Source organism: Phaethon aethereus (genome assembly GCF_964289735.1).
Source record: "Phaethon aethereus genome assembly, chromosome: 11".
In the NCBI taxonomy this organism is placed as follows: Eukaryota; Metazoa; Chordata; class Aves; order Phaethontiformes; family Phaethontidae; genus Phaethon; species Phaethon aethereus.
Window position 1 is genome coordinate 2,471,348 of NC_138587.1, and position 26,833 is coordinate 2,498,180.

The 26,833-nt window shown below is 40.8% G+C and overlaps 1 protein-coding gene across 2 annotated transcripts in view; it reads right to left on the bottom strand.

Annotated features, from left to right (window-relative positions):
* Positions 1-21,645, bottom strand: part of ITPR1 (inositol 1,4,5-trisphosphate receptor type 1) — a gene marked incomplete at its 3' end in the record, with an annotated part of 162,775 nt that extends 141,130 nt beyond the window's left edge. For both annotated transcript variants that reach the window (XM_082004787.1, XM_082004786.1), the window contains exons 1-2: positions 21,494-21,645; positions 17,626-17,696 (exon numbers count right to left, since the gene is read on the bottom strand). In XM_082004787.1, coding sequence (XP_081860913.1) covers positions 17,626-17,696; positions 21,494-21,585 — 163 coding nt within the window. In that variant the 5' untranslated portion in view covers positions 21,586-21,645. The remainder of the gene's footprint in view (positions 1-17,625; positions 17,697-21,493) is intronic.
* Positions 21,646-26,833: the final 5,188 nt, after the last annotated feature.

The following is a 26,833-nucleotide window of genomic DNA, read 5'->3' on the forward strand; positions in this document are numbered from 1 at the left end:
CTTCAGTTCAGCAACAGAACACCCTTTTCCTCTACTTTAATGAAATCTGATGAAACTATCCCTTAAAGTTTTCAGAAATGATTGGAAAACAGTAAGAAAAATGGGTCAAAACAATTGCAACACTGACAGAGAAGACAAGCATGCAGAAAGAATACCACATCACATCATCTTCCTTGACCGCTTGGTACTCAGGATTTGCACTTCCTAATGCACGGGAGTGGTTGAGAAGCAATTCTTTTATCAAACGTGTACTCAGCCATCCCCACGACTGACCAATGCGTTACATTTGCAAAAAGAAAATACGGACATAGGAAGCCGAAGGGGTCATCCAATGGCAATAATGGCATCTCATGTGATTCCACCATTACGACCAGTCCCGCGCTGTCAGTGTGCTGCTCTCTGGGGGTACGACCAACAGCAAAAGGCTTCCAGAGCTCTGGTAAATCTTAGCCTCAAACAGCACACAGCTACCCAAAGCAAACTGTAGGAACACCTGACCTCATGAGAAGAGACAAACAAATGTTAATACAAACACCAAAAAAAAAAAAAATCTGGCCAGGTCACAAGCGTATTCCAGGTAAAGGAGTGTTACTTAATTATTGGCAAACTTATTGTGCTGGCTCGATTAAAAATCTGCAAAGCAGTTTTTAGAAAGTAACACAGTTGTACTGCACATCCTTGAAGGGCCACATCATTAAAAAGCAGTACTTGTTTAAACAATGCATAAAGGCGCACAAGATTGCCAAGGCACTCTTGGCTAAAAACAAAGGCTTGTGAAGTCCAGCATGCATGTTAGCTCTGTAACCTCTTCCCTCCCAAGCAGTGCAGAGAAAGCAGATGTCCTCTCTTTAAAAGACCCACCCTTCCCTACGTGCCTTCAAAGCTCCTCCGTAACGAATGCACACAACACTTGACAGCAAGAAGTTCCTAGGATTGTTTGAAAGAGCAGGCTTCATGCGTTATCCTCCCCCAGTCTTCCTCCCAACGTGGCCCTACAGCAGCTGGTTCCTGCCCACTCCCACCCCACGCTCTCCTCCATGGCAACACTTCTGTGTACCAACTGGGAAATACAGAAAAAAATGAATAAGAGATTATTTCTGTGTCCTCAGATCTAGCACCAGCATGATGCTAGTAATCAAGAATCATTGCAAAGTAAGATGTCCACTTCAGCAATTCAGTCAACTGCATAAATTTTAATCGAGAGACTGGACCGGCTCCATGTAAATCTAAAAAGCCCAACCCGACAGTTGGCTGTGCCGCAGAAAACCCACACAGAAAACCCTCACAGGAACTGCCTGATGAGGCTCAGACCATTCAAGAAGCCGTCCTGTAGATCTCTGTGTCTTATGGAAGGGTTATGCCATTAAACACCTTACTGAATCACCACAAATGTCTGGTCGCTGCCATCTATTCCTCCTACCCCCCTCAAGCCTTTGTCCGCTAAATAAAGATAGAAAGATACACTAAAGCCCCACCACATCGAAAGATAGATTCACATAGTTCCTTCCTGTACAGCCTACTAATTCTGTTTTACATGTACTTACATAGCTTTTGCTCAAAAATTCCCTTTGATGTATTCAGGAACAGCTCTCACCAGGTCACCCAATTGATTTTGCAAGAGCTCTGACCACAACCAACTCTCTCCAAGCCACCCATACCAATCCCAACCAAAGAGCTTGAGGACATAAAACACAGAACAAGGCAGGTCTTGTCCTCAAGACCACGTAGTGCTGTACACAGGAACACAGAAGAATTTATCTGAGGTCACAACCAGAAAGACAAGATATTCATATTGATGCATGTGAGGATGCCCGTCGACTATTCTGAAGGTGCCGTCTGACCAGTGCACAGATCTGAGGAGGCCAAAGCACCACAGGAGGAACTGTTCATTTCTCCAGGTTAACTTATTCATTCCATAAAATATCCAAAGAACATTTTCAAGCCTTCAGAAGAGAACAGTGTAATCCTACATCTTACTGCAGTAAACATTAGACAGCACTCTTTCTGGAGCAGTCACTTTCAAATGTGGGGAAAAAAAAATCTAGGTAAACTTACCTTTGCATTTGCAACATAATACATACTTATAAACAAATATTCTCCTTTCTGATTACCAATATCAGGGTACTATGCCTTTATACTTCTTTAAAAATCTAAATCTTTAAGGTATGTTTAAAATTAGCATAGGGCAAAAGATACTTCCAATAAAGTATGCAGCAATAAAAACCATCTTTGGAAGTGGGAGAAAATCGTAGGGCTTCCAACATGAGCCACATGCTAACTGAACAGATATTCAGAGTAGCTGAGTCATTGTGGTTTTCTGAAATGAGCCTTTAACTACGGCTTGAAGGAAGAAACATTAACTGACAGGCACTTCAAAATCTCTGAAAGATAAAAGTTTTTCTTTTGAAGTTACTGAGTTTTTAGGTCTAACACTGCAACTCATTTTCCTGACACTTTTTCACTCTTTTTTTTTTTTTTTTTTTTTTGAGTACTTCGATGCTTAGTTGCCAACACAATGTTTAACTTTAATCCTGTATTAGCCATAATTTAAACCCCGCATGAGTATCACATTGCTCTTCAGAGCAGTTAACTCTTTGGGATCTCAGACCACACCGTCCCGAAGGTACTTCTGTAAGCCAGGACTCTCAACACTGACATGCGTGGGGAGCCAAACAGTCTGTGGCAATGGACTTCTGTGACTAACCTGAGGTTTTCGTAAAACCTCAAGGTCTTCCCCCCCAAGTCTACAATTAACATCCCCCTCCCCACTACCTGCAGTTGTGGTTTTACAGCTATGATAGAAGCAGGGCAAAGCAATGGCCAGGCTCGCTATAATTACAAAAAACACAGAGCAGACAAACAGATCCAGTAGTTTCTGCACAGAAAAAGTACAATAAAGAGAATAGAAAATGTAAACATTGGGAGAACCTGGAGGGAGAGCAAGGTACAGCAAGAAGGAATTAACTTTGCATGAGAAGCAGACAGCTCCGCTCAGTTCTTTCCCAGTTATCATCAGACAGACGCATTTTAGGTAGGATCAAACCTCAGCAAAGGATCACAAAGATCCTCAATAGTGCACAAACCTATAAAAACTATCAGTTATGAAAGCTTTAACAAAGAAAGCTTAAAGAAAGAAGTTTCTACAGACAGAAATTTGTACCCCGCAAGAAAATGTCTGAAGGCAGAACCACTTTTTCTGACAATCCCCCCCCCACCAAGAACTTTTACAGTTTTCACCATAGTTTTGATTTGTGTTTCTTTTTCCCTTTTGAACTTCAGAAAATGAAAAGCTTCAATATTTCCATATTCTTGTCAATAAAGGTTTCTTGGAGAAGTTATAAGAATAAAATATTTTATCTGGTTTTATTCTGAAATTCAGTTATTCTCACCAATGTAAAGAGTACACTGGCACAGGTTACCCCGAGAGGTCGTAGATGCCCCATCCCTGGCAACATTCCAGGTCAGGTTGGATGGGGCTCTGAGCAACCTGATCTAGTTGAATTTGTCCCTGCTCATTGCAGGGGGGTTGGACTAGATGACCTTTACAGGTCCCTTCCAACCCAAATTATTCTATGATTCTATGAGTAAGAATCCCATGTGAACTCCCTGTCTTCTCAAAAGCCTGCAAAGGGCTTTCCTCTCTCCCACCCTTTCTGCTTCCCATTTAATGGATGCTGGCTTGGGATGCAGCACCCCTCTGCAAACTCAGTGCCACACCTGATAGCAGGTGCCTGCTATCACCTCCATCCCAATCCACATTCAAAACTACATGCCAACTCAAAACTCATCCCAAAACCCTACCCCATTTTAAGGGCAGCTTCCTCGTGGTCCCTGATAAATTCAACTGCCACTGCAGGCTTGGTCTGAAGTCATTCCTCAGGCTAAGTTCGCACCAACCGAAATGAGTTTAGCCTCAACAAAGCTGCAGGCTTTCCCCTCAAATATTTCATAGAGTCAAAGCACTAATTACACACATTTGTTCCTTTTATGTCTTCTCTGCTACCCGTATGCCTTCAAGGTCCTCAAAACTACTGTTCAGCATTGAGGATTGTGGAGACTGAAAAGCTATGGTGATGCCTTTTGAGGTAACTTCAGCTAAATACTAAAAATAAATAAATATGAAAACACCTTCTCAATTTTTGCATCAGATAAAAATGTGAAGTTAAATGTCAACCATAATATTAAGGGTAAAAGAAGTGGATTTGAAATATTAGTGGATAGTCAGCACACAACCTACTACATTTAAATATAAATCCTCCTATATATAGTGTAGTCCCTTCTCTTGCAATTTTAATTTTGTATATATACATATATACACACACACAGAGCTGACCTGTAAAGACAACGTAAGAAAAATAAGCTGTTAAATTCCAAGGAGTTCTCTGCAGACAAATTCTGATCCCAACGCAGAATTATCATTTGCCAAAACTCCCAAGTCTCCACAAAACACAGAAAACTTTAAGCACATGACTGATAACATATGGAAAAAAAATATATTTGGAATTAAATCTTGTAGACCGTGTTTGAAGGATCTTCTCCTCATTGTCATTCTCCATGACCAAGGCCATCTGCCTGACAAGGAGTAGGAGGATATAAATTCTTAGCTTATTTTAAAACTTGTCAATGATAGCCAAGAATTATCTTTGAAATCTTTATTGCCTTCAGATTTACCTTCCAATCCCTAAGACATTAGCTTGTAGGGTACTGTCATTTCTATTTAGAGAGCATGTACTTTGCAGCAGGGAAAGATTGTTATGTATTGCTTGGTACTGAGCACTCACAGGGCATGCAGGCACCATCCTGCTTCCATAGCCAAATACTCTGACGGCAACCAGCAAAGACACAATTTTTGATTCCCTGGAAGAGTTGCTAATTGAGTTACTCTTGTAGTACACTACCTCAAGATTCTATGAGCTTTCTAGTGTCACTCCGTTGTGATCACAGGAATATGGTTTACATTATTTGCTTTTTAATCAAGACTTAAAATGCACTTTTGAAGGACAGAACTAAGTCAGTCAAGACAACCCCCAGAAAAGTTGTATGCATATGTACACTCCAAAAAGCAACTTTGCTTAATATTGTTGGTAAGACATAGGCGAGAAGGCAAAGGCACTCAGATGCTTTTGACAAGAACACCTAGTTGAATGAAGAGCAAAACACTGTAGCTGAGAAAGTCGTCTCTGTGCTGAAGCCATTTGCAATCAAGCAAAATCACAAATCCACCACTTGGTTCTTCAGCCCTTCTTTGAAGCCTTGGGTGCTGATTAATCCAAACTTCCAGGCTGGACTGACAGAGCATTCGCCAGATCAGTACTGCAACTTCTGCTTTGCGAAGGTACTTTGAGTAAATACCCAGCTCAGTCCTCTCATGTTCAGTATCCCAGCACCACCAGGCTCTACAAATTTCAGTCCAGAGTTTTGCAAGGAAGGGACTAAACTTTTCCACTTTCTACATAGGTACCTGTCACGTTCTAATAATATTAAGATTTATTCTTGTTTCTTCAAAATAAAACCCAGCTTTCCACAGGCATAAGGAGCACTCGTGGACTGGAATCCCTAAGACAAACGAACCCTTTTGTACTGAGCCCCAGCGACTGCCAGGCCACCATCAGCCTGAACCGCTGCCCTGTGGGGTTGTTTCAAGTTAATTGGTGCTGGCTAGAGATCACGCATGGCTCTGAAGGCGGGGGGAGGATTTTTGTAGATATGGCTAAGAGTTCTTCCTTTTCAGGATGGCTGCTCCCTCATCTAGCTCTTTCACTTCCTCATGCCTACAAGTTCTGTGTTCATTTTTTCCTTGTATAATTTTTAACCTTGACAAATAAAAGGTCTGATATTCACTAAATACAAGGTCTAAGCACTACCAGATTGCTTTTGCACAGCAAAGCTTTCTGTATTCTTAATAAAAATCTGACTCTGAGATAATTTGTTCTACTTAAAGCAGGAGAGGATCCTGTCACAGCATTTTCCAGCAATGTCACAGTTTCTCTGCTGTCAGTAGAGCTTGGAGGTGATTATTTGTTCTGAAAATCTGACTGAGAGCTACAGAAAGACTCTTCAACCAAAATACAAGGAGTTATGTTTTCATTGAACTTCTGTATATTATACAATCAAAACAGACAATAATTGACAACACTGAGAACTCAGCACTGATTATTTTCACAAATTAGGTATGAAGGAAGTGTTAGTCCTACCACATAAGTAACTCTCTTAGTTGACTGAATAATAGGTTGTTCATTAGAGTAGAATTTTTGAGGAACACTGCATTTAGTGTCAATCAATCTGTAACGGCTATTCTTGTGTTTGAAACATTTGCCTGAGACGTATCAACCTAAAGGCTTTGACTTTCACAGCAAGACAACAGTATTTGGTAAGAGCTACACAGCTCAGCTTTCTCAGCATCTCTGCTAGGCTGCACCCAGACCAGCTGAAGGCAGAGGGGTACAAATGGCTCCCCTCCCAGTTACCAGCTGGCAGAAAGCCTCCACCTGAGCTTCCACAAAGTTACTCCAAAACACTGCACACATTTTGTCCTTTCCTATGACCACCAAAAGTGTAAAAGGCAAGTGCAGTGTATAAGAAACAATGTCCTACATAAGCCATTAAAAAAACCCCCAAAAAACCAAAACAGGCAAATGGAAGAAAAAAAAATCGTCATATGTATGTTTACAAACAATACTTCTTCTAGGTGAGAAACACAAGGTTTTTTATAGTGGTTGCATTTGTTAGGAGCCACTAAATGCTAATCCATGATTTTGTAACTCCCTACCCCAGCCAGTCAGTTGTCAAAGAAACAAACTGATACTTTCCAGTTTTTTCCTAAAGAAACCAGGAGGTGCTTTTCAAGGCTGACTCAAAGAAGCGAGTTCCCTTCTGGATGGCAAAAAACGTAATGCATTTTTCAGAGTCAAGAGCCCCCCCTCACCAGTAATTCACTTGTTTCCTAGCATTTGGACCACAAACTTCATAAAAACCTCCAGTCATTCCTGCGTAACTTTACTGGCAGGTCCCAAATCAGAAAGAGCTTGACAGATCAGCACTGGCACCTTGATCTCCACCCAGGAATGTGAAGAACTCATCTGGAAGTGCTATGCATGCATCAGTAATTGAAGAAGAGAAATCACACTCAGGTGTTGACACATTAAGTACTATACTTCATCTAGAAAGACGAATCCAAGTTCTGCAACGAGAAGGACAGGGTATTCTATCTCCAGCAGCAAGATGAAAAAGGAGGAAGATGCGAGTGTCAGACCGCTCGCTGAAGACAAGTGGCAAGGTCTGGCTTTTGTAATAGCACACTTTTTTATGACTGGCTATGCTGGCAGCCTCACCAATTTTCTTCTGTCAACTCTCAGACAAACAGAGCATTACTTCCCTGAGCTTACAGCTGAAGTGACACCACCACTTCAGCCAGGACTCTTACTCAGTGAAGAACAGGCTACCCAGAAAATGAGAAGTGAAATAACTTCGCTTCTGGGTTGAGAGTGGGTTCCTCTTTCACTGATGACTTCCACGTGGCACTCAGACACAGTACCTGTAAGACCTCGGTATGGGTACTTAAGATATTTATCTCATGTCTTCTAAGTAAACATCCTAAATTGAAAATATTTTTGAACTGTTAAGTCCTTGCAAAATTTAAAGCCTTATGTTTTAAGTAAAGTAAAATAATAAAAACTTTTAGTATAACTTACTGCTACCTCAAGCAGCACAGAACTTCACTCTGTCCTAAAAGTGACAGAGAAGTGAGATCCTACAGACCAGACTCTCCGAAGAATTAGACACAGCCAAGATCCTCAGGGGTGTCACACCACACTCATCTGCTCCCTTTAAAAAATGAAACAAAACTCATGATCATCCAGCTCAAGGGGAAAGAGGAAATCAAATTTGGTCACATAAAAATGTAAAGGGGAAAACACTTGAGAACATCCTTCATATCTTCTGCTACAGTAAAAGCTAGGTACAATCTCCTAAAGTTTACTGGGGAAGGCAGCTGGATTTACAAGGCAGAAAATGCAAACTCTGAAACATAAACATGATAACCTGAACTGGAAGATCCAAGAATAGGGATCACACTCTCCCGTGACTATGTGCTGTATCAGGATTCATAAGCTACATGTCACAGATGGAAGACTAAGAGCCAAGAGGATCTGCTTGACAGCTCAGCTATGCAAGTGTCAGCGCATTCAAGGTGAAAAACGTTTTTCTGAATCAAACTCCACTGCACTTGGTCACCACATATTTGTGCTTCTCCATATCCAGGACAGTACAAAGCTAAGTCTCAGGGAATTCACTAAGTAACTTACAGTTGCTTTTGACTAATTACGGGCACTTTTAACCTTAACTGCAAAGCACTGGCAGCAGAGGTGAGGATTCACTAGCAACTCACTCTGGCTGACAGGAACAACAGAAGCTACTACCAAATTGGTGAGCATCATTTAGATGCTCCTTGTCCAAATCTTCTTCCCATGCATATGGTATCTCTCAGGTACCAGGCAGTAAGGGAACACTGCTCATCACTGTGCAATATGGCAAGCAAGTTGGGATGGAGAGTTGGATGACAAAGTCTTGGTACTGCCAGCAAAGCTGTGTTTCACTAGCACGATCCTGTATGTCAGCCTCGCAGAGAAGGCAGTTCAGCTTCTTTAGCTGCAAGCTACCATTCAAGACCTACAGTGAGAAAAATTCAGCACGTTGGTGACACCAGAAAGCTACATGGACAATACGGTTCAGCCAGGCAGAAACACTGAGCAGGCTGAATGAGAAATGAAATTTCAAACAGAAGCAAGTAACAGACAGCTCACGTAGTACACCCCAAATTTGCATATTACATATTTTTCTTATATTAGTACCTGAATAACCAACTTGCACATAAGAACACCCGATAATGCATCACAGTTGCCATATTGCCAAGAAACAATCTTGGGCTCCAGGTCACCACAGTTAGATAAAATCTAACCCAAGACTAGGTCAGGAAGCCTCAGGCCTAATAAATGCACTCTCAAGTCAGGTGTTGTGGACTGATAACAGTATTTTGCATGCCAGACCTACCAGCCAGCCCCCTCCAAATCTCTCCCTTAAGTTTCTCAACACTTTAGACAACTGGTGAAAAGCTGAAGATGTCTAGTACCTAATACCTGTGCGACTGCTTCCCTCGCACAGTTTCCGCACCCACAGCCCCCAAACTTCATTACTTTATCCATCAGCTTCATTATTTGCATCCTTCTATATGCGTAAGACTCCTTCATCTGCAAAGCACTCAGGCCATACCAAAAGCACAACACTAGCTCTGAAGTTTATTTGAAGGTCCTCTGCAAATACTTAGTATTGATGAGATTCACCAGCACCTCAATCTTCCCAGTTACAGAACAGACTGAGAGCTTTTAAAAGGAACAGAGCAGAGTAGATTGAGTGTGCAGAAGAACACAACAGTTCAGCTACCCTAAATATTAAGCAAGCCACAAATTTTAATAACTTTGCTGTATTAAAAGATACGCACCAATGTCACCCCACCCCCACAATTCATCAAGGCATTTCACTCCCTTGGGCTCTTGTGACTAAGTATAATATTTCATTAAATATCCTGTTCATACTGGCTTATGTACTAGGGAACACACTAATTTTAGAAAACTGATTAGCTAGTTCTTTCTAACCGAATGTTATTGTAGCTAAGGTCAGATTTTGCACTGAAACTATGGCAACAAAGCCACAGTATTCTTTTGTCTACAAGGTTGGGGCTAGGTTTATTAACAGTACTGTTCCACTTAATAGCTAAGCACTGCTTTTTGGCAATCCCTCCCTCGATCCTACCTGAAATACCCTGAACTTTCCACAGGGGAAAAAACTTAAGACCTGTGAGAGCTGTTGAGAAAGAATGAACATTTAAACCAGCACTTTGCTTATTTCTTCATTTTTAGGACATGGTCACTACAGCAGCACGTTTCCCCTGTTGTCCTGCACAGTATATTTCATCAGCACAGAATTAGTACCCACACTTTTTAGATGGGCAAATGAAGCGCACAGATCATAAAACTTCAGACTAAGAGTTCAAATAAGTCCCCCCAAATTCTTTTGCAGTACCTTAAGCAACAGACTGTGGTTTTCATACAGCATTCCAGTTATGCATATTAATGGCCACTTTCTATTTCAAAGGGGCTTTGCTCTGCCTTCATCTAGATGCAAAACATCCAAGATGAAAGCACTTTAAAACCAGAAGTTGGCAGACAGCTGTTTGACCACAGTACTCTGTACAGACCAGCATGCAAACGTAACCCGGCCAACCTTCACAGCCTGCGCCTTGTATTCCAAACGGACCCAGCTCCTCTTCTGATTCAGTATTGACAACTTTTTTACACCAAGTTTAAGAGACCCTCTTGTAATCTGCACCATACAGACCTTTCCCCTTATGGTCTTGGTACCCCATCACTAGCACACAGAAAAAACACATGCTAAACCATCTCAATTAAATCAGTAATTATTTAGCCAATCATTAATCCACTGTTTCAACAAATCACATTGGCATCGTGGAGTTGGAACGTCTTTAGGATGCCCTGATGCTTCAGCACACATAGCTACCAACTGGACTGCAAACTTGTCTTGCTTAATAGGCCACTAAGGAACCACACTGCAATAGATGTGGCCAATTAAATAAAGCCAGCTTTCCAATTCAGTCTCCATGACAGTACTTACCTTCCTGTGTAAAAAAAAAAAAGCTTCCCTTTGGTTCCCGCATCCAATCACTACTGGGTTTCAAAGCAATGCCAGCTGCTTTTGTATGTTTAAATTATGGCACAAAGCAGCTATGCAAGTTAAACACCTCTTCTCCAGCTGTGCTCATAGCAGGAAAACTCCAGTTCCTCCTCTGCTTGCTAATACAGCAAGCCGTATAAGTAACCATTGATGAGCCTGGCACCACCACAAAGCCTGTGGTTAAAAACGTCTGGAGATGAGGTGTTCATGACATCACTCTGAAGTCACCAAGGGCTACCAGAGACGGCAGCCTACCTGCAGAGAGGAAGGAGGCTTGGGGTGTGCTCATTTAAGTGGTGCATCAACTCCTGATTAGGACACTCTCTCTCACAGGGTTTTCCAAACTTTAGCAGATATAAAGCACATTTGTCCATATGCAAATGCAACACTTCTGACTTTTGAGGTTTTTTGAAATACCTAAATGCCACAGTGACAATTGTCTGTAACATCTGATTCTATGTAGGATGCAGTGGGCTAAAGATTCACATTTTGGAGACAGTGCTCAGCATTTCTTCGTTGTATAAAGGGCATCAAATTCAAATACGTACTAGCAGTTGGCAGTTTTCTAGTGCAGTTCTATAAATACTGAGAATCACACTAAAGGCTTCCTCATCAAAGCAGTGAAAATGTATTTTAAGTTTTTAAACTATATCCTAATTCAGCAAGATTGAAAGATTTTTCCCTATTCAAAATGACCAATGCTTCAATTTTAAATAGAAAAGTTACAGGCACAACATTAGACTGTATTTTTATCATTTTTCTCTTCCATCATACCAACCCAAAAGTTTCTTTTCATTTCACACTACATCGGATTAGTACTCTTTTCGAAAAGGGGCTAGGAAGCATAATTTTTTCTTTTTCTGGTGTTTGACCATAAAATAGAGAAGTTAGTTAAGTAGGTATTTACTATTGTTGCCCCACTTCCTACTTTTGGTATTCAACATGTGCATTTTAATCTGTCTTGGACATCTCAAAACTGAAAAGGAGTCACTATTCTATTGCAAGTGATGTATTTCTCTTCAAGATCACCATGCTAACCTTTGATCTTAGCACTCAAGCACTCTCAAAAGTTCTGCTTCCTGCATGAAAAACTAATCCTGCTATTTCACCTGCTAATATATGGTTATCGGAGTGAAAAAAGCCATAGTTAGACATTAGTTTAAATATTCCTTAAAGGAATCTAGGCACCTTAATAATTAATATACCCAAACATTTCAGCAGCATTAGAAATCCCATGCTGAAAGAGAAGAAGGAGCCTAAACTCAGCCATGCAGCCCAAGTCTATCACTCTTCTTCTCACCATCATTCCAGGAATATGCCCTCAGCCCTCTGCAAAACTCCCACTCTGCATATCTTAGATGATTTTGAAAGTCATACAATTCAGACTCTTTCACATCAAAGTTTAAAAAGCAAACCTAAGCTGATATAATTGCTTTTACCAGAGTAGATCTGGAAAAGTATGCATGGAGAGCGTACAGAGAGCAGTAAGATTCGAGGCTACACACTCACCTGAAGCTGAACACATGATACCTAAAGGTTTATACTGCAAAAAATTCTTCTTGATGAGTACAGGGCATAGGACTGAACTACCTCACTACCTAGAAAGTGCACTTCAATATGCTGCTAACATTTTTTCCAAAACTAACACGCAGAGGGATCTGGGTATTTCAGTTTGTTTTTTAATGATTTGAAGCATTTCAGAAAACTATGTATGTGACCCTTCAACTAAAAATTTGCTTCATCTCCGTTCTAATGCCAAACTATAAACAAGCTTGCATCGGCTAAATAAGGCTAAATGATCCCATATGTATACTACATAGCTCCACAGCCTCTATCAGTACTGCATAAATTATATGGTTTCCTTCATATTAAACAAAGCAGTAGCGTATAGGCTTCTGGTCATCAATGGCAAAGCTATTAAGAACAAAACATAACTCAAACCACTTTTGTTATGGAGAAGCGTATTGCCTTTCATCAATGCAAAGCACAGTGTGAATTTAAGAGAAAGCCATCAAAAGAATATGGGTGTGTAGATTTTTTTTTTAATACATATTTATACATTAAAGCTTCTTTATAGTCTACTGAAGATGAACTTGTAGTTCAAAGCCGAGAGCCTCAGTGCTAGCCCCTAACACCACCCGGCGAGCCTGACCGAATGCTTTGCTAAGGCAATATTCAGAAAGAGCAGACAGTATGGATTAGGATCAAAAGAACAAACAAAAAGAAAAATCTGAACTACTCATCTTCTGCTTCACCATGAGGGTATTTTAAGTCTAAGATATGGGTTCATTCCTTGAACATCTTGCCAAAAAAAGAGTGTTGCCCAGCAACTACTAAAACAATGTTCTAGGAGGTAGCTGCCGGACAAATTAACCCAGTAAGTCCCCCTTTTCCCTGCGTTTTACGCAGCTATTGCAAAGCTTCTGGATTCCTGGCAGACAGATCTGCATCCCAAATAAAGAACTGTAAGGAATTTCCTGAGAAGGCTGTCAGACAGACTGTTTTGGTGTAGTAGCAGTGTCTTGCATTAAGCAAACACTTTTGGCTTAGCACAGCGCTTAATTCCAATACAAAATGAACACAAAACCTCTGCAAAAGCACATACAAACTAATGAATAGAGCACAGAAGCAGCAGCTAAAGCACAAAATTATCAGCCCTGGGCTCTGCTTCAGCTTCACCACTATTGCTAGGTCTGACTTTAATTTGCAAAATAGCTATCTGTCCCTGTGCGTTTAAGTACGAATGATTTCTTATGAAACACTGGTGCTTTTAGCCTAGCTAGAGGGTCAGCTGTAGTTCATGCTTTCCACATAAATCCACGCATATTAAAAGGATGTTCATTTATAGTCACTATTCAGATGCACAGTCATATTCAAAGACTGCAATTAAAGCAGCGATTCCAGCTTTATAAAATACATAAAATGCCTTTTTTTGTTCCAAGCAGTGGAGATAACCAAGGAACTGTCACACTCTTTTTTGGAGACTCATACAACTACGTTTTTTCTTTTTCCCCAGGAATCTCATCTGTACACAGTAGATTCAGAGCACTTAAGTAAAACACTCTTTCACAAGAATTTTTATATTAACTTTTTTAAAAAGAAACACCGTAACAAATGTACTCTTAAGTCTTAATGTTTTGCAAGGCAGTTTTAGAGGACTTCTGAATTAGTTGGAGCTGAGAACTTGAAGGTCCAGAGAAACACTGTATTTAAAAAAAAAAAAAGAAAAAAAAAGCCAAAAACCCACACCCAAACCACCATATTTAAAGTGGATTCAGAAAGCCAGGCTCGGAAACCCACCCGAAAAAAACAGACCAGCATCCACCAGAATCTCACAGACCACAGTTACCATCCAGCATCAACCCACTAACTTCAGGCACTACCTACTTCTGATTGGGATGGGAAAAAGGAAGGGGAAAAAAAAAAAAAAATCAGCCTTCACACCTTCAAGTGATCAAACTAATATTGTAAGGACCTAGAGGCACAACAGCATTTAATATGTGAAATAACTACTGGTATACACTCATAGTAACTTGAGGGTGCTGGGACTAATGCCTTTCCTTAGAGTTCTTTCCAACTCCAGCACTTCAGGTTTTTTCCACCTAATACACCCTCTGAATTTTCTTTTTTTTCATATCTCATATACTTTCATACCACACTCCAAATCTTAGCTGAACTCTATCCCATCTTACTCTCAGTCTCCTCTTGCATTGCATCCCTTCCAGGGCTCCACCACCACCAGATTCATCTGTCAGCCTACTTTTTCTACAACTTTTGTCAACAGAGCAAGCCCTCGTGTCCTCAGGATACCTCTGTACATTTTCCTCCAAGCAGACTGAAAGGCTCTATCGTTCCCATCTCCTACTCCAGTCGTGCCGCTGCAAATCATTCTGTTCAACCCAGCTCATCCAAACACACATGAAGCTTTCCTCACTGAATTTTCCTTAGGACAACTTGAAGCCAACACTTTTAAAAGGAGTGACTTACTAGCACATAAACCCACCTCCGTTTCAGCTACGAAGTGCTTGCTTTTAGGAACACATTCCTCAGGAGGGACTGTTTTCACACCACAAGCAGGTTATCAGCGTTTAGTGACAGCATATATGGCTAAGCATTACCATCAGCTGCCCTCACCTGAGAGGGGCTCTCTGGGAAGAAGGATGGTGCATACACACCACCACTTCGTGCACAGCAGCTCTGCTGTATTTCAAGGGTCTGAAGTAGAGAGGAAAGAAAAAACACCATCCTCTAGACCAGGGTCTTGCTGCTGCCACGAGATGCGACTGATGAAGTGTAGCCTAGGCAACCAGACTTTTTAAAACCTGAAACACCCATGGCTAAGGAAAAAGCAGGATGGATTAATTCTGCCACTGGATATATATGCTTTAGTTTCACACTGAATTTTCTTAGAGTCATGTATGCATATCTAAGCAGTGAATCTTGCTTCTAGATATCTCTCACCACTTTGATTAAGCATGAAAATTATATTTACAACTGTTTTACATCTGCCCACAGAAGACAGATCTGCTCAGAGAAGCTTAGAATTACATTTCTTAAATACACGACCCAAAGCAAAATCCTTGAGACTGGCCACGAAGTCACACGTTCAGTGTTCCTAGAAGGTGACTTCAGATATGACTGACCTGCATCTGGACACTTTAAAGCACAGTTAGTTTGAAAGAGGATTTGCACATAGACAGAAAACAGGTTATAGCATACAGGCATTTTTTCAGTATGGTGTATAGCTATAACTTAAGTCACTTACGTTTGATTAATTTTGGTCCTGCTCTAAAGAGATTTTCAGAAGTTACTTCTCAGGTACCAGTGCCAGTGTTTTGCATCTACTCAAATTCAAACGGAGATCACACCTCTCCTCAGGCCTCGAACGGCAGTGATCGTATTGGCTGCAATGACTACTGTGGACTATATGAAATCATTGAACAAATGTGGGCACCGCAAAGTACAAAGTTTACTGGCTACTAGAACATTCCACATCAGTTCCCACTCCAGGCTGCTACTGTACAAGAGGTGTCTTGTGCCACAGACTTGCTGTACCAGTGACACTGCCCAAGGCAATGAAGACTAAATCTCAAGTATGACAAAACTCAGTACTGGGACTACGGAACTACATTCACCAGATGCCCATGGTTGCTTTATATCCCAGATGTAAATGTTGCTGTTTGGATAAATGCACCGTAGCGTTAGACTTTGTGTTCCATTTGCAAGGCAGGTATTTTTGTAAAGTGTCATAAAAACACCGAGATTGCAGACACATGGCTGCAGCCCCTGACCCTGCCTGAGACTTCCCGTGCAACACCCCAGACAAACCTCCGGGTGCCTTTGCTTCACATATTTTCCATTTGTGTTGAAGACGGTGCGACAAACTTCATTATTACTTCTTCTGAACATATTTATCATGCAAAGCATTTTGTCTTAGACCACACTTGTAAAGCATGTGTATCAATAACAGAAATGCCTGCTAAAATTTTAGGAATTTTGTTGCCATTTACCATGAAGCATAAACTTCCCCAGGAAACCTTTAGTGTAACTAAAGTAACTACAAGGGCTGGAGGAGGTTCACACCATTCTTTCTCCATGTATAAATTATAAGTAACATGAGAACATTTACAATGTCTAACCACAATGTTTTATGTCAGACAAATGTCCCTCTGTACTTGCAGTTCCTAAACTGTGCTACCAAGAATTGCCTTTTTCTTACCCTTTTCTCTCTCTTTCCCCTCCCCTCCTTCTACACCCAGCAGTCTCAGTCAAATCTGGCTTTATTCTTTCATATGATTTTAATATCAAGAAATGCCTAGAGTCAGGGCGCTAGTTCACATAACACCATTGTTCTTTTTCTGGAGAGCTTAATATTGAATGCTAAAACTTCCCCAGGTTGCCTCTTCAGTATTTGAATCATCAGCTATTTAGTTTTCCAGTAAAAAGGGAGAAAAACCAACAAGAACTCACCGATTTCAGCAAAATTTTAAAAAGAGTTTCATTATACGCGACATCTTCATGTCATGGCAAAAATATCCAAAACCAAAAAGCAGGAAACAAAACCAGCAGTACATTTTCAAGGGCAATCACCTGCAGTTCTAGCCAAACCTGAACAGAAATATGGTAATTCTGAGCCCCTGATAAAGGCAAACCATAAGCAAGGAAACAAGATTCATCCAACACGGAAACAAGACAGACAGTTGCTGCTACATCTGAGAATAGCAATAAAAGGTCGATCAATTTTTAGAATATTTGGCTGAGCTATCGTTTGGGTAAAAGATGCAACCAAGGCATGAAAAAAGAAGAATTCAAGAAGGTTTTTCCAAGCAAAATCCCAGTGAGTGCTTCTCTTCCTGTTTGAGATTTTTCTTAAACAAATCAGCCCTAGCCAAATTGTGCAAAGAAATAGGCATTAATTTCTTATCACTAAGCATAAGTTTCCTGACAGAATGAAAGTAAAGTCAAACATAGTTAATACCGAATGAGGTGAAACAACAATAGCTGTTACAAACATTTGCTCTTTTTCATTTTCCTCTTCTCTGAGATAGGTTTGGTACTAAATGGCATGTATGATAGTACGGAGAAAAAGAAATTAAACATACAGAGAGTCTGTAAGTTTGAACAGATCTGAAAGCTAACCTCAACTGGCAACCCCATCTCCACTCCCTCACGAAGCATTCTTTTTTAAGTCACACAACTCACTTCACACAGACATTCACACTTACATACTTTTTTCCCCTCATGAGTTGCCCTTCATGGAAGAAGATGACACTAAAATATTCTATAGGAAGTGTGGAGGTCAAAAATAGTTACACATGATTGCACAATACAAAGGACTTCTTCCAACAAGAAGGGTAATAAGCTGTCTAACAAACTTACCTCTAAATTTTTTGGGTGGGTTGTTAAGATCACCTGCTTCTGGCTGTACAACACACCGATCATCCACCAGGCTGCAAAGAAATGAGAAATAAAGTGAGATTCTATTCCCTTGGTTTTGCTAACAAGGATGTAAGCAATTGCAAAGTCATTTATCCACAGTATTTTATCCAAGTGGCCACTTCAGCAGAAGACATTCCCCAAATGCCAACTTATGCCAAATCTTTCTAAGAAGCATGCAGCTAATTTTTACTGTTGCCCAGAGCTATGCTCCTGTATAGGCGGGACAATAAATAGGTCATTGCTCCTGTATACTGCATCATCTTTATGTCCCCTCCTTGAGGCGCAGACAGAACAGCCCATATTCTAGTTAGGTAAGAGACAGCCTTAGAACAATTATTGCCTCTTGGACAGATTTGAGTAACGTTGCAAATGTGTTTATATGAAGGGTAGCGAACAGGAAAATATGATGACTACACAAACTGGACACTGCTCCTACGAGTCCCGAAGTACTAAGAAAAGGCAGAAACAATAACTGCCGCAATAAAAATTGACTCCCAAGAGCAAGGAAGACATAAATACACCTTCCTGCTCACCAGTCATAAACACAAGTTAAGTCAAGGGACTGAACTAACCTCCTCCTCTTCTACCAGGAAGGAGGTGAATTGGACAAGGGAACCCAAGAGATTCCAATAGGGAATGCCAGGACAGAGCTTCTCCCATGAATACACATCAGCAAAAAAACTCACAGGGTCAATTCAAAGCCCAAAGAATAAAGAAAATAGTTAAGATGCACCTGTCACCACTGCTCTGTCCTTAGCATGCTTTGCATCAACATGGAATTGCGCTTTTACCAAAGAATATTTCCAAATCATGAAAATGCAACTGTAACCAAATACGCTGTAGTTGCTGATTTGATCCTAAATGATTCAGTATGACCCCTTAAAACCAATCTGTCAAAGAGGCTTTCTACGCAAAAGTAGAAAGTAAAACTTCAAGGTCTTAAAGGTTTGAGAGGTCCTTTCTCATGCAGAATCAACTTGAGAAAGACTGAGACCTAGAATATGAGAGTTGTTCCTTGCAGAGGCTGGTTACATGCAGGGAGCATCTTGAGACAACAATTACGGAAAATAATGAAGTGCATAAAAATTAAGAGATCAGAGAGATTAAGTGGACTCAACAGTTCTATGCATCTAAAATTTGCATATGCAAACATTCAGAGTAAATTGCTTTTTCCCCATGGATTTTCTCCCTATTCAGCATTATATATACATACATGTGCTCCAACAAGAATGGTATTATTAATATTTAATTAGTATTAATATAGAAACACCTGCTTCTAATGAACAAGGGGCTGAAAAAATATCGTAAGTTAAATGGGTTACTCTGATCAGCCCACACAGAGAGAATCTCAGTGCAATACATCCATCTCATCCTGAGATTAAATTAGAAGGAAAGACTTCTAAAACTACTAAGAAAATAATTTTACAGGGCACAAAACACAAAAGAGGATATATTGTAAACCAGTAATCATAATGATGACAGCGCTGAGTTTGGGAAATGGCAAGAGTAAAGTCCCGATTAAGCAACAGTCATGTCATAGGAATATTAAATAGGAACACTCTTCAGAGATTTGGAATGACATTAGAATGTATAGTGGTATCTGTTTCTCAACCTTCATTAGCCACATGAACAAGTCATTACACATTGTTATGACATAAGACTGTCAAAACTCCACATGGTATAGAGTACAATTACACTGAATCTTTCCTTTGCTTCTTTAATTTTCTCCAGGACAAAGACTAAATTAAATATGGGACAAAACTAATTTGATTATGAAGGCTTATTAAGATGATAATGCATTTCATGTTTCACATAGCAATTGGGATTTCTGGCTTAAATTAGACTTAGAAGATGCGTGACCATTATATAATGCAGTTACCTTAAAACAGTACTAATCAAATCAAATAGGATGCTTGTAACACTAACGGATCTTTAGACCTGCCATGTGAACATCTCATCAAGCCTAGAAAATACATGTGCTTAGGGCCTGTAATGTCTAAAAGGACTACCCATGGTGAAAAATATCTGCTCAGCAATGCCATCAAAAGCCACAGCCACTGCATAATGTTCATCATGCACTGTACGAGATTAAACATAACAACTTTCTACTTGTTCGGGAATTATTTACTGCCAAACTTGCTTCAATACTAGGAAGAAAAAAAATAGCCAAATGTATAGTATCGCTCAATTCGTTTTGCCAGTTTTCAGCAGATAGTATTTGGCCAGTTACACAGCTGATCGAATACTGCAGAGTGTACATGTCATATTTGACGAGTACCTGGGAAATTTGTCAAATACATTTGCCAAATACTATTCAACCAACCCTACTTACTACATCCCTTGCTTTTATCATACCTTCTTTCCTTTCTGGCAGCATCCCATATTTTCTTCTCTTTCCTATAATAGATCATGGTGCATCTTCAGTGTCTGATTCCTCCTCTGCCCCCTTATTTTCCAGAATCCTAATAGCTAGAGGACTAAACCTACAAGTTAGTTTGGAGTCACTCAGGTGAGATTCCAGCCCATCGTTTCCTGCCGAGAGACTTACCAGGATGCTGTCTTTGTACCCTGCTTGGGAGCTCCATTTATCAGATGCATCTGGACAGTAGGCATCAAAAAATTTGCTGTCACTGTACCCACCCTGACGCCCTTACGGCTACTGGAAATGAGAAAGAGCATGTTGTGTGTGTGCCCACTCACCAGATAGTCAAGCTTCCTGGTTGCTTCTTTGCTACTCATTCAGTATTGAAGTACCACACCAACATGTCATGCATGCTACTTTCCTCCCTCTACTTTCTCACTGCTTTGAAACAAGGTGGCAGATGTGCTCTTTGAGCTTCTCATCCAGCCCCCCGCAAGGTCTTCCAAATCGGTACACAGCTCTGCAGCCAGCTTCTGATGTTTGGAGAGATTTCTCCTCAGCAGCAGTTGAGCAGCAGAATAAAACACACCCTGTCACTCGTCAGAGCTCTATTTCAATTCCACGGCTTTTTCTCTGCAAACTCTTCCTTTCCCTATGCGAACAGCTACTTTTTGTTTAATGAAGTGGCATACACTTCTTGCTGTATGTAAGAGGCACTCTGCTACGGAGCACCTACTCTGATGTCTTTGCGGAAGAAAGCACAAAGGAGCTCCGTGGGGAAGCACGCCAGGGGCAGGAGCCGGCACGGCATAGCTCCCACTGGAGCTCCAGGGTGCTGGCCATTGGCAAAGCTGGAGATTCAAAACACGTTCTCCTTAGACTGGAGAAGTACAACTTTGTTTGTAGGAGAAACCTCAAATACTGTAAGAAAAGACAAAACTAGTCATAGTGGTAAGTTAGTGGTATATAAAAGGTTTGGCTCAGGGCTTCTTATGGGTTGTTTTTCTTTTTTTTTTTTTTTAACTACTTATATTGCCTATGCTACATCCTTTTTTTTGAATCAGCAGATTGCACTGGGGCCTATTCATTCCTGACTGGGGGGACAGGGAGGGACAGGACGGGACACACGGATGGACATGGGACAGACAACAACATGAAAATCATTTTCTTGCATTCATTCCCTCTACCCACACCTTAACTTGACAAGCTTCTTCCTCCCCACCAAGGGCATCAAACCCACACCATAGCTATCAATATGCTCTCCATCCTCCCAAAATCTAACTTGCCATATTAGCTTCAGGCCATTTTTAAATTTAGGGCCAAAACTGTACATAAAGCTACCTTGCTTCACCCAGTATTTCCTGGGAGTCAGGCTCATGATAGCTAGCTGAGCTCTGCTAGTCCATCTTAAAGATGTTTTTGGTACAAGAGAACAGCTGTTCTTACCCCAAAGTGCTAATAAATCCATTTGTTGAGCCCTCTGCATAGAGAGAACAAATATCTCCAATATGAAGGAAGCTCGACATCTTGTCAGTCATCTCTGGCTTACTGCCCCTAGAAGAATAAAGCACAACATTACTATTTATCAGGCAGAATTTCTTGGTATAAGCTACAGGAGGTTACAACAACAGGACTCTTCACTTTTGTTTGTTCATTTGTTTCAAAAACGGAACAAGTTCTTGCAGTGGAATTTCAGGTATCAAATAAAACACAGTATGTCAAAATGCTTTCTTAGAAAAATAAACCAGGGAAAAACAAGCAGCTACTGGCATCCCATTTGGTGTGGGATTGTTTTACGGGTAGCTGTATTCATCCCAACAGATGCTCACAGCCATTTCAGCCCAGGCACGCCGACCCGTCTCATCCCACCTGTGAGAGGGAAAAGGGGAAGAAGAGTGGGCTGCCTCAGTTTAAGACATATTATTTGTACCATCTAAAACACAACACATTCCTTTGCCAGATTTTTTGTCACAATCAAAGGTAGGTTTCAGCATATTTTAAAGGTCCTCTGGTGTGCTGGACTGGTGCTTGTGGGAATTGTAATGCAAATTATGCACATGAAACATGTCAATATTTTTTGGTCATGTCAGTATTTTGACATGACCAACACCAAGGTAGGCACTTGCTTACAGCTGCAGTCCAAAGACAGCATCAGGTGAAGACTCACTGAATATGCCTGACAACAGATTTTGCATGTAAAAATGTAAAGATTAAGATTTTCAGAGTCAAATACTTAAACTACGTATGTATCAGGAAGCCAAATCCCCACGAAATCAGGAATACTTCAATCCTGTTTTTAAAAAAGGTTGCCTAAAAGTAACACTGAGGAGACAGGCACTTAGTGTTGTCAACTTCCATGGCATCAAGAACTATCCTTATTTTCTTTAAAGCCCCAAATCCTGGACTGAATGATATAGGACCTACATGCCATCTAAATAAATACAGAAAAGCGAGTTTCTGTCCGTCACAGCAACACAGAAAGAGACAAACAACATGAGCCTGGATAAAAAGAAGCCCAACTGAACAGATTTTCAAAGACATCTTTTCCAAGGCCATGTACTGTTTTTCTGGAGATCCTCCTAAGCCATGCTTTTTGATCACTGAGTTCAAAACACTGAAATAGCTTTCTGTGCTTGAGGTTTCAAACAGCAGGCAGCAACGTAGCTCTTCCAAGCTGCTCCTTCTCGCAGGTTGGTGACTTGCTCTGCAAGGCAGCGCTGCCAGCAAACACTGCCCAGGACCAGACTCCCAGATTTAGGGGAAAATAACTGAAAATACTTTCACCCTCTCCAACATCATATCCAAATCAATTTTAAATGGCGTACCACCAGGAGAACTAAGCATCAGGAAATTATGCTTATTGTAGAGCACAGCTCTGATATGGTACAGGGGATAAATACTCTCTTTCACTGAACATTATCTTGTTTACCAAAAGTGTAAGGATCAAGTTTATTAAGCAAGGCTGGAGCTCAACAAGGACAGATTCATGGAGATTTAAAAGTTGATGTTGATAATGCACTGCAGAGATGAAAGTGAAAGAAAAACCTGAAGCTGTGCTTTTCTTCTGAAAAGCTGAAAACAGCGATCCCCTGCTCCTCACTGCCTCACCTCAAAGTATTGGTGGTGGTGGTAATAATAACAACCGTCATTATTATTAAATCAAAGCACATTATAGACCTTCTCATGCCTGTAAATCCCTGTGTCATTTGTACAATTAAAAACAAATTCAGGAAAAACAAAAGGCAACAGGCCAAGTTCACACGCAGCGTAAGGAAGTCTCAGCTCCTCTGAAGTCAAATCTGTGTGCATACAGAAGCAAACCATTTGGCTTCAGGTTGCTTGTTTAATGCCAAGTCCTTCAGCCACTGCATATGTTACACAGTCCGTTCCCATTCTCTCCTGATAAGTGGACAGAAAAACATCACTACCTATTTTAAGATATATGCCACAAAACATACAGAAATGTGCTGAGTGACTGACTTAGCGTCACTGGAAACACAGCTTTCCTCGTTTCCTGACTTGGATGTTAACTACGAACTTCATACTAAAAAAAACTTTTAGGCCCTCAAAATTAAGCTCAGCCCTAAATTAATACAGCCCAAAGCAAAAGGTATCTAAGTCAACAAGAAACATAGATACTTCCAAACAACCCCTTTTTACAATGGCATTTAAGGCATCCCATTCAGGGTGGGGGGGATTACTTTACTGAACACCACCATTCTTCCTTTAGAAGAGGCAGATGTTCACCACAGCTGTTCCCAAGAGAATGTGAAGGTCAAAATTATTGACTTCCATTAGAGAATAAAGAATTTTTTCTTGGCAAAAAGGAAATTGTCTCAGACCATTGACCAAAACCAGGCCCAAGGCTGGACAATCAAATTTCTGCATTACTTTCCAGAATACAGCCTCAGTTTTCTTGTATTTTCCTTACTGAGGAAGATTCTGACACACCATGTCGTATACTGTGATATTGTAACCCTGACTTACCATGTTGTATACTGTCATGGTGTACACCCTAATAAGCCCTTTTGCAATTTCTTCACATTTCCGTTATTAAAATATTTAGCAACTTTACCTATAACCATGATACAGTTATGGGTAACAGGTAGTAAGTCTGGAATTAGTTCAGATACACGGTATGATTGAATTTCGTTGCCCGTCTGTTCACCAGATGCGTTTTTAAAGTTTTCTGGGCAAGCTTGCAAAGCTAACACTACAAAGTCAAGTTCTGCTTCTGTGCACCCCAGGGTACAAGCTGCCTGCAGCACCGCCGAACCCCAACCTCTCCCATTCCCAAAGAGGAGAGCCGTGCTCCTTGTGCTTCCTGCTGGTCATCAGCTTTGCTGAAGTTTAGACTTACGAAGGGTTGATCTGCCTACAATAACCTTACTTTAAGGCTTTTCTCAGGCACGTAGTATTTAGCATGTAAGTCCTCACTTAGGACTTAGTCTTTTCTTGTATTCTTTTTGAATACTGTTTTAACACCCATCAGCATGATGTTATCTCCAGCACAACAGGAGGTACTTGGATGGAGCATGCCTCCACTGCTCTCATGAAGCCTGCTGCCAATTCCAAGTAGGGTGAGCCTCTTTGTACGATACCTATTTATCCCGAGACTTAGTCACAGTCAAAACTGGTACAATGAACTCTGCCTATTACATTATTTAATAATTGAACATCAAAAGTCAGTCCACCTGACATTCATCTATAAACATGCTATTTCTGAGGTTGGCCAGTGCTCAGGAACATGCTGAACTGGCAGATGGAGTAAGGGACTAAATGACCCAACAGGCCTCCTTACATACAAGACTTAAAGGTAATAATTTCTCAACTGATTCAGCTTGCTTCAAAGCTGCTTTCATAGTCTCCTCACAAGGGACTCATGACACCTTATAAAATTACTCCACTAATTGATCAATTATTTGCATTAAGTACTAAATGATCAGCTACCACAAATTGAATATTTTGTACCTCTCATGAGAAGGACAACTGGGATATATCTGAGACGAAGTAAAACTGGAAGGTTTTCAAGAGCAAAGTTTCCAGGTACACACTTTGAAAACCTCTTAAAAACAGCTCTGACTGTCAACATCACCTGGCCACGCCAGTCCCCCCCACCCGACATCAGACCTCTATGGGAATCTTCAGCTGGAGAAGCACCAAAAATCTGCCAACCTTGGCACATTTATCCCAAGTTCACAGCACAGGCAAGCCACGGGAACTTACGAGAACAGGTGCCCTCCTGGACACGTCAGCCAAAGCATCTGTGCACGTCCCCTTGTCCAGGGAGGGGATGCCTCCCCTTCCTCATCACATCAGCCGAAGACATGAGACCACCACCAGAAGCCTCCTGGAAGCGCAGGGCAGGAGGATTCTCACGCACACTCTCAGTACCTGCCTCCTACGGCTAAAAGCACAATCACCTTGCTCAAAAAGCAATTGTGCTCAGTAGATAAATACAACCATTACTCTGCAATTTATTTATTTTAGATATGCCAGTGCCAAGAGCAATCGATTAATACTAGAGGAGGGACGGCCCCAACAGAATGTTTGCAGTTACTGCTACGCACAACCCCAGTTTTAATGGCATTCTCACGTCCTCGCAAGAGAGGAGTCCTGCGAGAAACCCATCGTGTCTCAGTCATAACACCGCAGTCTCCCAGCCATAGAGCAGTGTTGTCCTCCTCTACTTAAAGACTGGAGGAGGAAACAAGATTCCTTCTAGGTAAACTGACTTGAAAAATCAAACATAAAGCAGCCCTCTGGTACGGAAATGATAGCAGCATGGCAATACTAGCATGCAAATTCAACAAAAGTGAGTCGGGTTTCTCCAAACAAATATTACGAGACTTAAGTCAGGTGGCAGCAACACAAGTTTTTAAAATAATGTTCTTTTTCTGCAAAGCTGAAGACTGTAATTTTGACAGACAGACTTAAGATGAGAAGTGAAACATGAACTGAAAGTGGACTGTATATTGAGAAGTAGAGTATATCTCCCCATAGACATCAAAAAATACCTGAAAGATGAACACATTCTACAGTATTTAAGTCCTTGACAGATTGAATTCTTTTATTTCTGTTGGTGATGACTTCCTCATGGACATTACCTATATAAAAGTTAGTGCATCTTTAAGTATGTTTTATATACAGCTTATCTGCACAGGAAAATAAAATTAAGTGTCTGTTTAAGAAGCTACTCCCCAAACAATAAAATATAGAAAGCCGCTGAATTTCATGTGAATTGCAAGGTACTGCTTTACAAGTCATTTTGCCAGTCTTTAGCTTTGCTCTGTGGGACTGGATCAGAAAACGCATTAGCTATATCCAGGCAGTGAATTAAACCCAGGACAACTTTCTATTTACCTCAAGAGTTTTAGGACTTGCCTTTCCCCTACTACTCTGTACCGCTTTGGTGAACACAAATCTGTATCAAAAGACCACAAGTTTGGTCTTCTGACTGAACAAGTAAGTGCCATAATTATGGGGTTCATTTTTGATTACTTTCTTACTTACAGATTATCTTATGCGTAGCCTCAAAACAAGCTGCATTTCATATAGCAAAAGCCAATGAAAAGAACCAATCTTGAAACGCAAACTAACACTTTGACAGGGTCTGTACACAGCCCGTCACCATCAGCACCACCATTCCTCTCCCAGTCCAAGGCGAAGTTCTGCAGACTCTCCCTCGTAACTGTTTCCACTGGCTTTCAGGAAGACTGAAAGGACTCAGTCTTATTTTAGGGCACAAGTAGATCATATGCTTAGGCTGATGGCCTTGAATAAGCC